The sequence below is a fragment of the Artemia sp. Qi Xiang Cuo genome, chromosome 12 (genome assembly GCF_049724085.1).
Source record: "Artemia sp. Qi Xiang Cuo chromosome 12, ASM4972408v1, whole genome shotgun sequence".
In the NCBI taxonomy this organism is placed as follows: Eukaryota; Metazoa; Arthropoda; class Branchiopoda; order Anostraca; family Artemiidae; genus Artemia; species Artemia sp. Qi Xiang Cuo.
The window spans coordinates 40,567,344-40,581,092 of NC_142805.1; the positions used below are offsets into that span (position 1 = coordinate 40,567,344).

General features: G+C 34.1%; 2 protein-coding genes across 4 annotated transcripts in view; one reads left to right on the forward strand and one right to left on the reverse strand.

Moving 5' to 3' along the window:
- The window catches only part of mRpL50 (mitochondrial ribosomal protein L50), a 41,060-nt gene extending 33,262 nt beyond the window's left edge, over positions 1-7,798 (forward strand). The window contains exons 4-5 of the mRNA XM_089097818.1: positions 3,526-3,645; positions 7,626-7,798. Of these exons, the coding sequence (XP_088953944.1) occupies positions 3,526-3,645; positions 7,626-7,756 (251 nt within the window). The 3' untranslated portion in view covers positions 7,757-7,798. The remainder of the gene's footprint in view (positions 1-3,525; positions 3,646-7,625) is intronic.
- A 1,779-nt stretch (positions 7,799-9,577) lies between these two features.
- Positions 9,578-13,749, reverse strand: part of LOC148946111 (uncharacterized) — a 66,681-nt gene continuing 62,509 nt past the window's right edge. For all 3 annotated transcript variants that reach the window (XM_089098113.1, XM_089098112.1, XM_089098111.1), the window contains exon 10: positions 9,578-11,469. In XM_089098113.1, the coding sequence (XP_088954239.1) occupies positions 11,258-11,469 (212 nt within the window). In that variant the 3' untranslated portion in view covers positions 9,578-11,257. The remainder of the gene's footprint in view (positions 11,470-13,749) is intronic.

Genomic DNA, 13,749 nt, shown 5'->3' on the forward strand with positions numbered 1-13,749 from the left:
TTAACTTATATTAAATTTTAGAAAACGAACAAGTTCTGTTGAGTTTTAATAACAGCTGCAATCATGTACGCCTGCCAACTTTGTCCAAGTCTTAATAATGCTACCAAAGGACACTGTTTACACACAGTTAGTTTAAAAAAAAACATTTATAAATTGTCCCAAACACTTATTTAAGGACTTCTCAAATAAAAAAACAAGTGATTGAAAGAATAAAAAGACATTAATGTCAGCTAGAACTGTTCAGCGTTACATGAAAGATAAGGGCATAAATATTGACGAACAGGTCAAAATGCTTTGGTACCTAGTGGCGTAATTAGCATTACAGTTGATAAAGGATCAATGGAAATAGTCCAAAGAGGCTTGGATGTTTTAATACTTGGTTCTATAAGCAGTTCGAATGTCAATGAAGAACTGTGCACTCTTGTTGCAATGAATGACACGATCAAGGGTATTATATTTTCTGTCAAGCTTAGACTTTTCAGAAATGGGCAAAAATTGATTTGAAAAATAGATTGTTTTCAATAACAACTAGTGAGGCTCCAAGTATGACTGGAAAAAGTGTTGGATTTGAGAAACTAATTGAAAATCAACTGGTGGCTCACTTACATCGTTTCATTGCATCATGCATGAAGAGCATTTACAAAGGCGTTTGAACCACTTAAGGACGAAGGCAACAACTTAAGGATGAAAGGGAAGACTTTAGTAATATTATAAAAAGATAATAGCATGATCAAAATTAATACAGGGGTGCTTCAAAGTTTTTTTTGAGGAAATTGAATCAAAATATGAAGATTTGCTGTTACAGTCTAAAATACTAAGGTCGTGTCGAGGGAAAGTTCCTCGTGAATCTGTAGAGTGCTTTGATGATGTACAAATAATTCTGAAGGGAATCATGCAAAAAATATCTTGAACTCAATAATGAATAATGGTTTTGAAGACTTGTGTTCTTACTAGACATATTGAAGCCTTATAGTGATTTCAAATAAAATCATTTTATTCTAAAAACACTTTCATAGCAATTGCCAAATTATGGTGTGCGTCATAAATACATATCATTGGTCAATGTGGCATAAAGATACATCATATTAATACATAAAAATACATAAAAATACACAAATAAACATGAATAAAGATGCTACTTTTTAGAGGATAACATTGTACTCGTTGACGAAACTGGGAACAAACGTTCTATCCTACCGCAAATGTTTGGCTTTTATTTTTGCCAGCTTCGGGACTGGTCCCGCGACAACCCTTGGTGGTCGTTTAGGGATAAAATCTGAGGGAAGGATATCACGGTGTTTATTATTATCAAGACATTTTTTCCGAAATTCATACTCAGCATCTGCCTCTTTTGCTCCAGCAAAACCAACTCAACTTCAAATAATAGCTCAGAATACGGAATTTCAGGTCCACGGAAAATTATAACAACAGCCTATTTCTGGATTCTTTCGATGCAATTAGATTGTTCCAGAGTTAATCCGAAATGCCACACTGGAATAGCATACTCGAAAAGCAGTCTAATAAAAGTACAGTAAATTCTTAAAAAATGGGTTGGGGGAACGCGAAATTTTGTCATTAATTTTAACATTTGTAAGATAGCATTACCTCTCTTCACCAACTCTGTAGTGAGTGCTTCCCACTTTAGATCAGAAGTAATGTTTATCCCTAGTAATGTAGTTTTATTTACAATTTGTTGTTCAGGGGCAGGGTGATTAAAAGTAGGTCTAAAATTCTTCAAAAAATAGAATGTTAACATTTTGCTCTTTTTTTCTATTAACTGTAATCAGTGAAGATACCGACTCGTGTCTTACTTTTTCGATGATTACCGCCGCACTGTTGGAGTCACACCTTTGTCACATATTAATGTTGTGCTTATGTCATCGAAGTACTTCCTTATAATTGCCATGTTACTGGAAATGTTTTTAATAATGACTATGAACAAAATTGGGCCTAAAATAATCCCTTGAGGAACTCCACAAAAAACCGGCTGAGGATTTGAAGAAACTTTTTTATACTTTACTCTTTGCAATTGGCTAGATAAAAAACTTCGAATAACTGAAACTAAATTAGGATGTACAGAAAATTCTACAAGTTGCTTTTGAATTAATTTATCTTGCTGTATTAAATCAAAACTTTTTTAAAAATTGATTATTATAAGGTTAAGCCATCTACCTGGTTCATCCACATGTTTGAAAATAAAATGACGTCGAGGACGTCTTTGACATATTGCCAAATTGCTTTGGATCAATTAGTGGTTTTATTTGAATTTTTAACCATTTTGCTAAAAAAGTTTCGTAAATTTTGCTAAAAGTGGGTGTTAAAGTTATCGGTCTTACTCTAACAAAATCCAACTCAAGTCCTTTTTTTCGGAATAGAAGTAATGTGCCCAGTTTTCCAAATAGACGGGTATACATGAGTAGTTGAAATCAAGTTACAAATATTAGTCAAAGGGTGAGCAATCTTATCTAGAAAAGCTTTAAGTAACTCCACAGGAACATCAACAGGGTTATACCTTTTCGTGTCAGCTTCTTTATTTTAATTAAAACGTCCCTTTCGCTGATTTACGCCCGTGCTTCGATCAATGTTGTTGACGGGAGATCTCCCATCTGTTCAGACAAAGAAGGGAATGACTGTACAAAACGTACAACTCCAAGGAAATGACCATAAAATTTTAAAATATATGAGAAGTGGAATCGTTTTATTTTGGAACTAATACTATTTGAAATTACATACAAACTAAACGTTTCATTTCTTTATCTTCTTAAAAAGGGAACATGAAAAGGAAAATATCGATCAGAGCAATCTAAGTTCGTCCGGAAGTTGGATTTTTGTCATTAAAAGTGAACGATCTCAAACTTTTAAGAAAAACACGAAATTTTGACATTTATTGTGACCGACGAAATAAAGAAAATAATATGAATGTAAAGTATTTTCAGTGTATAAAAAGCTTATTTAGTGTAGAAATGATCTATTAATAAAATACAAAATCAAGGACGGATAAATTCAAGAAATTGCAACTTAAAATGTGAGCAAATATTCTCACAAATAAAATATGATTCTAAGTAAGAACGTGAGCAGGCTAACTACCAAAAATTCTTAGTAGATTATATTTATTTATTTTACATAAATATAAAAAAAAAACATTATCCAGCACCTACTAAGAACCCACTGAAGAATCTAGACTTCATTTTTTTTTTTTTAACTAGAACAATAATTCGAACTTCTACCTACAGTTTGAAAGTATTTTATGATTATTTTCTTGATCAAATCTACCTTTTCATCCCCGAAAAACATCCTTGAAGTGAAAATACAACCGTCGCTTTAATATTCATATTCCAGTTGGTTTTGATATTGACCTTAATTTGTGTTTTAGATTGTAGTATCTTTAGATGTTTATTATTTATTCTAAGTAAGAACGTGAGCAGGCTAACTACCAAAAATTCTTAGTAGATTATATATTATTTATTTATTATTTTATAGGGTTAATCTTTTTCATTCATGTTTTATTCTAGTCAATTTTTTTAGACGATGTAATAGATTTCTACAACACTCCTGTTGATCCTCGAATACCACTTGAGAGGATGAAAGACATGGAACTGCCACCCAATTTGCATATAAAACAAGATTATGTTACATTTGATAAACGTGAGTGGCCCATTTATTCTTTTGTAACCATCATACGCATAGTGGCTCTGACAATTCAGAAGGTTTTTCTGACTTTTTATGTCAATCTGATATAGATAAACCATCCCCATACACTGAGTATCCTCAATCGATTGGTCTAAATCTTTTTTTTGTGTTTCAGTAGTTTCTTCATATGTCTATGTATTTCTAGGTTTCTTTTTCAAAATCTTCTTTATATATCTTAATTTAAAAAATAGTCAATCAACGAAGCCTATAAAGTCATAAATGTTTTTCCTCGGCTAGAAGACTCAAAATAATGCTTTGTCAAACAGTTACTGTTGAAAGTAAAAACAATTTTTTTTTCCAATGTTTACTCTCTATTTAAGTTTGAATTTAAAATTTCTAGATTTTTTAGTTATTACAGCCAATATGTGCACAGAGGCTTATATTTTGCAGATATTAATTGATTTTTTATGAGGGAGGAATGGGTACGGTACGCCATCATTTAAGATTTTAGGCTCGAATCTTAAAGGGCCTCTTTGGATTTCAAAATATTTCCTGAAAATCCATGATAATTTCTGATTAGTCTCAATAACATTGGCGCAAAAAATTTGAAGGACATTAATAAAAAACAATAAAACCTTATATTAGAGGCCCGTTTTATCGCCGGGATTTACTCCAGCCCAGAGACTGTATGACTATTTATAGTCCTTCTCTTGTAAATTTGAAGAGGACATGTGAAGTCTCAGTAGCTTTTGATGTTTCTGCATCCTCTGGTTTCAGGTCCATTACAATTTTCCATTCTAGACGATAATTCAAGCAATTGAAAACTAGGTGATCTAGAGTTATGCTTAGGGTATCTATGGTACCCCTTTGCAGGATAAGATGAGATATTTATTTAAAAAAATTACTATCACAAGCCCCGAAGGGCCAAATTCGAATTTCGGAGTCAATATATCTTTAAAAAAAAATACGAAAACGGGAAAATTTTATGTAGATACAGATTTGACATTATGCTCCTTTTTCCGATTTTACTCTTGTTTTTTCTATTAAAACAATGAAAAAGTTCTTCCTCTTTTTTTATATAGCTGAAGGCTATTTTGCACAAGAAAATTTGCTTAAAATAGAGCTCCAAGTAACTGGAAATGACCACTGGAATGTAGAAGGATAGATTTAATGAAAAGCATCGTTGACACAATTGAAAATAGAATTATTTGAATTGCTGGCAAGACTCGCCAACACGAGGACGTGTGCTAATTGGTTTTGTTAGTGGAAGAAGTTCAAGACATAGAAAAATAGAACTACTAGGATTTTTATTTGGTAAATGTTGAAGAAACATTTTTCTGTTAATACTATTCATTTTTATTTGAATATGTCTTGGGGCCATCCCGTAACAGTCGCATGTAAACCTCGTATCTCACAATTTTGGTGAGAAGCGATTTTGAAATTAAGTGTTTAAACTGCGTTGAAATTTTGCGTTGACCTTTTCTTCCAATCTGATAAATTATGCTCTTTCTGTGTGATATTCATTGGAAATTGTCTCCTTTCATACTCGAATACAGTATTTTTTTTTTTTATTGTGAGCCAAATTATTTACTTCTGGATTATTTACCAAACAAGTGTCATGTTTCGGCTTCCCAACACAAGTCTCTTTGTCAACTCTGGAGTGTTAACAATTTGGCTCAGTTCGAAACCAAATAAACAGATTATTTTATTTTTTGTACAACCTAGAATCAAGAAATGAAAAAAAAACGGAGTAGAAAAAAAAAAGAAAAGAAAAACGTATTTACACTGAAATTTAAATACCGGTGACTTCATGAACAACTAAGCCATTGATGAGTCGCAGAGATCGCATTGAAGCTCTATTTTGTAAATCAAACACCTTAGTTGATTGTTCAAGGATTCCATTTATGAATATTTTTCTCTTGACGATGGATGCAACACAAGACAATTTTTTTTGTGGGAATGCAAATTACCGACAACTGGGTCAATGCAAGGGTCCATTCCTGAATCTAAGAGACATCACACTGCCCGCGAGTGCACGGTGGAGTCGAACACAGCAGACATGTCGAAAGATTTACTTTTTATTATTATCCCTAGTTGTCGATGAGCGTATTCACAGTCAATTCCAATCCCGAATCCAAGTTGTTTGTCTCCCATTAAAGCATAGGGTGTAAGAGAGGACAGCAGAAACTATCTTAAATGCTTTGCTGATAACTGATGACACATTCATCGGGCTATAGTTGTTACAGAACAATGTGTCGTGATTTTTTTCAGCGTTTGAATGTGCATCAACCGTGAAATTTGGCAAGTCCGAGGCCGTCCTTGATGTACATTTGAAGCAATGAGGCTGAATACTCATGTGGAAGCTCTGTGCCGTGCTGTAGGTGTCTCGGAGTGATCCTATCGAGCGCCGGAGACTTGTTCTTTACGGTTTTCTCACTATCAGCTTGGTATGCTGTTTGGACTTCAGCGTCAATCGAAAAGTGTCAACACTTGTTAGGTATAAGGGTATCCCCCAAAAACATCACTGAATAGTCGATTACCATGGTTTGTTATAAGACTTTTTTTGCTTTTCATTTTGTCGTACTTCGGAAGGGTGGGAAAACATGGTGGTAAAAGCCAGACCATACACGTGTTGAAACGATAAGGAAGCGCAGAAGAAGCAGAACAAGAGCAAAGAAGTCGATAGAGGCGATCTAATAGTCATATTGGGATTTATATTAAAATTAAATGTTTTATGTAAAAGACTCATAAGCGTATAATCTATCTCATCTCTTCCTCTAAAGCTAATATTTCCTTTATAATGACACTAGTGCTTTGATGGTTAGATCTCTTAATAAACTGGCTTAAGAATTAACCGATGGAGATTTTTTTTTCCATATTTTTAAACTTTAACATCAAAGCACGTAACTTGGTCAAAGCTTTTGGCGATATTCTCCAAAAACTAGTTAACTAAAAACAAATTGCAAAAAGATGAAAAAAAAACACTTTGCCATAGGAAATTGAATGATTTTTAGAAGCCAAATTTACCCAGGTCCAATCTAAAATGTATTGAGGCACATTCTCTGTTCTCGAATGCATGAGCAAATATCTGAAACATTTTTTTTCATTAGATTATTGGTATATGGAAAGGAATTTATCCCTTTTTTAGTTTGTCTATTGTGTAATTTTCTTTAATGGATTTAATAGGCTTGTAGTTCAAGTCGTAAAAATATGAGAATCGTAAACAAAAGACCATCCTTTAATTAAAGAAAGTTTTAAAGCAGCTTTACTTTGTGAAAGAGCCTTAACAATAGCTGATTAAGGTACTTAACTCCGTCATATTTCTCCCCCGCAGTTTCCAAGTCAATCGATTTAAATGAGTGCAAAAAGAAAAAGAAAACTGTTCGTCTGGAGTTGTTTTATATCGTGTTTTGGCTATGATCATTAAATAGGGAATCGTTCGGTGCTTTAGCCGCATATTTTGTGCACTGAAGGGCTCGGCACACGTAGCTGATTTCGGGAACCAATTTCAACAAGGGTGTATTCCCCGTCGAGTGATTCTAATTAATGATGGTAAGAGACGGGGCTTAGTGACGGTTTTTCCGTAATTAATCCTCATTAATTACGTTCTAGACAAGGAATGTACTAGGGCTTAAGAGCTTTAGGCATGTAATTAATCGTATTTAATGATTGTCGTAAATCAATCGTAATTAATGATGATTAATCACCGAAAAACGTCACTAAGCCCCGCCTTTAACATCATTAATTAGAATCACTCGACGTGGAATGTACCCTTGCTGAAATCGGTTCCCGAAGTCAGCTACGTGTGCCTAGCCCTTAAGCTAATAGGAACTTGTTCACCCTTAAAATAGCAAATACCTCAGTTTTCATTCCTGCACATGAGCTTTAGTTCTAGGGAATGAATGCAAAAACACTTGAAAATCTGTTTTAGTCAGCCTTAACAGATTGACGAGTCTCTTAATGTTTTTTCATAGAGCATATGTTTTATTTTTCAGAGAGCGACACGATGTTTCAAGGTTTAGATGCTTTTCCGAATCGTTCAAGAATTGTTGCGAGTTTAGCATCCAGAAAGAAAGGAATGCAGCACATTAAGAAAGAGCCAGTATATCCCTGGCCATTAGAATAACAATATTATTAGTTTGTTAAATAAATGCGTTGTATTCTTGTTGTTTAAATAAGCCAATCTTTGTTGATACTGTGGGTGATATGTTTATCCATTGATATGTATTTCTATCATGCAAAAGAATTGCAGGTTAAAAATGATAATCCCAGGCCTGGCCAGAGGTCATAGCCAAAGTTATGCTTTATTTCATCGATTATTTGAGGAAAAAGGCCATCAAAACAAAATTCTAGACAAACTTAGAAAGGTAAACCAGGTGACAATTCACTGGTCACCAGTGTCAGCAACTGTAATCTACTATTATTTCCCCAAAATTTTGAATTAGCAAGTGACTTAATCTAGGTTAGTACTTCTGTATTTCCGTCTAATCAAAGTGGAACAACGTTTAAATATTTCACGTAAATGGTTACAGTAAAACTACTATATCTGAAAGAAATGTAACAGGATAAAGGTCCTCCGCCATGAAGAAACAATCGCGCTTTTGAACTTGGAGCTGCTTGGTTTCCTTATTTCGATTGTTTACAAAAGCAGCCGGAGTAGCAACTACGGCAGAATTAGAGAGCCCTGCTAGTTTATCCTGCTCCTATCTAGACCTATAGGCTTAATCCCCTATTGAGCCTCTAATTACTAAAAGATGAACAAACAATGAAAATGACTTTTTGAGTGTAATAATTACTCTTTCCAGAGTAATCCAATTTTGGGACAGTGTCTCGAATTTTTATGCTGGTAGATCCCCTCGAAATTAGTTGTATGTTTCAAGAAACCTCTGCACAATATTTTCTATTGTAGTTGGTCTGTTTTTATCGCACTCTTTCTCGCCGGGCCTTCTGCTGGATCCTAGTGCTCCGGAGACCTAGATATACTTTTTTTTTAAGGTGACCGTACCGCATTAGTGGTCGTAGAATATTTGGATAAAGCTCATTTGAAAGGAAATTGAAATATCTAAGAATTTTTTTTAAGTAAGAAGAGATGACGCCACAGCAAAGTGGCGTTTTATCCCATTTTGTGCAACAAAACATCAATGTTTGCCCAAAGAGAGTCAACATGCGGGGAAGTGCAAAGTTTAAGATAGCCAATCTGATTTGACATGGTTCAAAACCCTCCACTAGAGGTTTTTAGCCCCCCCCATCTTGAAAAACAGGGGAACGAGGTCTATCTTTTTCGTTGTAACCTGTTACAGTTAATTTGAAATTAACGACCCCATGAAGGATGAAAGCCTGCTGCCCGATTGGGCGGAGTTTGGAAACGGGTATTTTGTTAGATCTAGATTAAGCATCAAACAGTTCGTGGTAATGAACTGTAAGTAAAGAACAACATGTATCTATAGTTAGCATATGTAATTAGTTATTTTAGCTGACATTTCCTTATTTATAGGGCTAGCGTGTTACCGGAAGGTCGTGAAGAGATGTGTAATGGTTCATTTAAAAGCTACTGCCTTTATCTACTTGCCGCTTATTAAACACGGTAAAAAAAAAGAAGAAAACTGCCTAGTGGTAAAGAATCACAGATTTGTTTTCATAAAAATAATTGACTTTTTTTAGTGTCGAAATTGTCAAAGTTACCGAGAACAACACACCCCTTGGACTATTTATTTACATGACAAAATTGCATATATCTTGTACGAAAATTTTAAAGATGTCAGAAGTAAAACCTATATTCAATGCCCTTAAAACAAATCATGTTAACTTCTTTAGTTTCATCGGCCCTAGTTAAACAAAGATCTTTTTGTAAGGTTTATTGTGTATATTTAAAATAAAAACCAACAAAAATTCGCAGATTACGGAAGATGTATCTACAAAACTAGCTCAAATAACTGACCCATCATGTTTTTCTGCTGGCTGCTTGTGAAATTTTCTACTCTTATTTTTTAAGGTCAGTTCTGTGTTTTCAATAAAGCACTAATTGTTAGAATTCTATGGATACTGAAAAATATCACGGTTCAGTTTATTTGAAATAGTTCTGTAGATATATCTTGTATAAATATGCGACGAAATACTTTTCGATTCGTTTTAAGTTTCAACTTCACTCTTTATATTCGCTAGGAAAACTTCGTTTTTAGATTAGGTAAGTAACAATTAGTTCGTTTTATATGAAGGGCACATACAAATTTTTCCTACCAAATTTTACATAGTGCAGTGAGATTCATTGGTACCCATCTTTAAATCTGTTTATATTAGCAGAACAGAAAAGCTGTGTTTTTATCAAATGACGAGCTTTTTAAAAATATAATTGTAGACTTTTACAATGCGGAAAATGATGCCAAAGTGTAAATACTAAGTTGGAAACTGCATTATAATGTCGTTGAGTGTTTGAATACTAACAAACTCTGGATAGCTAATTCGATCCTTAAGTGCATTGAACAAATACAAAGTTTGTGAAAAAAAATATGTAAAAGTGACAAAGATTCGTAAAAGGTTGTATAGAGCGAATGTACACAAGAATTTTGTACATAGAAGTTGTTAAGAAGGAAAACTATTGGATTTGAGATATTTCAGATGCTTTTTGAATTTCCTTACACACTTTTATGAGTGATTTATGTACACCAAGAGCTTATCCGTTGTGCAAAAAAAAAGAACTGAAAATGGCTGAAATGGCAATTTTTTGGGGTTATACAATCAGCTGTTTATTTTTTTTTTTAGATAATAGTACAGCTTTCAATTCTATAATTTTGCTGTTGATTCAGAATTTATCAGACCTGAGGTAAAATTATTCATTTGTTTTAATCTGCCAAAGCTACTTCAATATCTGGAAGCTACGCCTTTAGTCTGCGTGACAAACTAATCTTAACGATCAAACTTATTCTTTTCCTATTTTATTTTTTCTCCTTTACTACTTCAATTACTCTTTTTCTGCAGATTCTGGAGTTATATTTGAATACTGAAATTTATTTTACACGTTTGTAGAGAAGATAGGTCCATATTTTGCGTTGTTTCTTATAATTGCGAAATTTCGTCTCATTCAAAATATAAAATAACATTTTTAAAATTAACTAAATTTTACATCTTTATTGAAAAAAAAACAACAACAAAAAAACATACATGTTATCAAAATTCCGAAGGATCTAGCAAAACCAAGTTTGAAAAGCAGTATCCAGCTTCTAACATATAAGAGTCAAACTTTGAATTTAATTCACACGAAAGCCGTAATAGACAGAAAATTAAACAGATGTTACTTCGGAGATATAACATTAATATTACAGATAATTTATGTTATATTTAGAGTCATATGCACATAACTTGAAACATAAAAGGAAAGAAGAAAAAGGAACTGAAGGAATCAAGGAAAAGGAAGAAGGAAAATCAAAGGAATTATAACAGGAAAGGAGAAGAAGACAAAGAATGAATTGTGTAGAATTACAGAAAATTTCTCATCAGAAAATAATTTCAATTGAATCGGGAAGGAGGAACGATTTCAATAAATTGGAATATATGTTCTCTTATCTCACAATTTTTATCAAGGTCTGGTGAACAAGTACGCATCTAATAACAATAACAACAAATAATAACTCTATTCAAGAAGAAAGGGATCTAGGTGGATCTTATGCTTCAATAGTCCAGACAATAAAGCTTCTACTGCAACAACTTTTATGCACAGTCTTCTGGCTGTTGGCCACAGATGTCGGTCTTCAGGACAAGATATTACCCACGTAGAAGAAGGAGATGCACTTCGAGGCATCCTTTGAAATTCAATGTAGCTACCACCGGCACATTCAATTATTTCTGAAAAGACAGATGGCTTTTAATAGGAACTATAATAAATGGACGCTCCCCTTGCAAACAATAAAGAAATATACCTAATTTTTGATATGAACAATTTACCTGTCAGTTGCTGGAGCCGTTTATTGACATACCTGATTTTTGTTAGCAACTAGAAAGTTCAACATTGAAGTTGAGTAAGTCTAATAAAGTTAATTTTGAGATATATATTCAGAAGTTAAGCAACTGGAACTAATAGAAACTGGTTATAGTTAAACTTCGATAATAATTGTAGAAGACCGATAAATAACTACAATAAATATGTATATTTTTTGTATTAAACTTTTGCTATAAATATGCGATTCATTGTCAAAAGCTGAGACTATTAAATTAAAATAAAGGGCAGTGTTTAAAACTAAAAAGCGAACATAAATTATCCTATAGGAGGGGGAGCGGGGAGGTTGCCGCTCCCCTAAATCCCCCTCCCCGCTCTTGAAGCTAAAACTTAAATATATCACAGATATTGATCATAGGCCCAAATAAGCTATACTTTAGCACACATAGCCGGATAGATTAGGGAGGCGTCAGCTCCCCCCCCTAATTTACAGAATAATTTCTCTCCATTTCAAGTTTAAACATGGCTCTTTACTTTCTTTTGAAAAAAAAAATTTGTTCGGCATAAGACGGCTGAAAAGAACTAGGGCAAGGCGGTGGAGAATAGTCTTGATGTGAGCTAGCTACTTTATATGGCGACAAAAAAAAGTGCTTCAATATCACTTCAGAGATTTCAGAATCCAGATAAAAGACCATCACAAGTTCTGGTCGAGTCGAATTAGCTTCTTACGTCAAAGCAAAAGAAAATAAAACAGAAAAAACCAAGACAGCAGACAAATGTTAAAATTAATTAAAAGAAATAAATCAAACAAAAAAGTCCATAAAAAGTAAAAACAAATTAGTAAAATGCATCATTCAAAAATAATAAGATTTAAAAAACGCTTATAGAAAAAAAAGAAGGAAAAAAAAATTGTTGAGGGTTAGTTTATAGGTTAGAGGGTTGTGGTTTAGTTTATTAAAAAAAAGGGAAAAAAGGAAATGGCAAGGAAAACGATTAAGTTCGATTTTACTGCAATGCCAGAGAATGTATTGAAAGAACTAACGCATTCGAATATCCACCGATTCCTGATGTCGATTGGCCTGAATGCAAAAAACGTACACGCGATTGACGGAGATGATGCAAATAGGTTTGGTATAGTGCGAGTAACGATGCAAAGCCCTGTACTGGCAGAAGAATGGGTTCAAAGACTAAAGGTAATGGAGTTGAAAATTATTTTCCAAAATGAAAGGTATCCAGTTTTCGTAGATACAAATGGAAAATGCCCACACGTGATCCATCTCAAACGAATTCCGGGAGAAGTAACCAACCATGATATAAAAATAGCACTGTAAGGCTATGGGCTTGTGGTGAATGTTAGAAGGAAAACTTTTCAAGGTGATGGTTTTATACCTGTTTTTAACGGGAAGGGAACAGCCCTGATGTATTTGGAAGTAGCGATCCTACCGTCCGTAAAGATTTTAATAGAGGATAAGATGCAGGTTTTCTACGATGGTCAGCCTAAAATGTGTTACATTTGTCATCAGGAGGGTCATGAAGCCCTATTATGCCCAAAAAAAAAACCCAATAGAGGAAGTAGAAATCCAAGCGTAGTGATCACAGATCAGTCCTCGGAAACCGGCAGAAATTCTAATGTCTGGTTTACAGGCCCACTAAAATTTGCAAGTTCTCTAGGTAAACAGCTGGCAAGTTTGAGTCCCATGGAGGTGGTGAGCCTGGTACGGGGAGCAAAAGGGTAATCGGAAATGGAAAAGACTCGCACAGGAAGCACGAAAGCACAAGATGAAACCCGGAAAAAAGAGCGGGAAGTAGCTGTTGTGAAAGAAAAGGAAATGACAGAGCCTAAGAGAGAAAGTTCGAAAAGAGCTGAAGTAGGGGTGAAGGAGATAAGGGGCATCACCCTCCTGAGTTGTCTCAGAGGATTTAAGGAGCCAGAGGCAAAATCAACCCAATCCCCAAAACGAACGTAAGTAGCCTATCTTTATCGTCAACTACAAGTGAAAAAACGAGCGAAAATAAGACTGAAAGAAATGCGCTGCCAAAGAGGCAGACGAAACCCGGACAAAAATAAATGAGATTTGCGACGCTGAACATTAATGGGATAAAACAGGAAAAACGACAGAGTTTAGTTTTATATTTTATTGTAAAGCAGAGAATTGATATACTGTGTTTCCAAGAATCAGATACAGTAA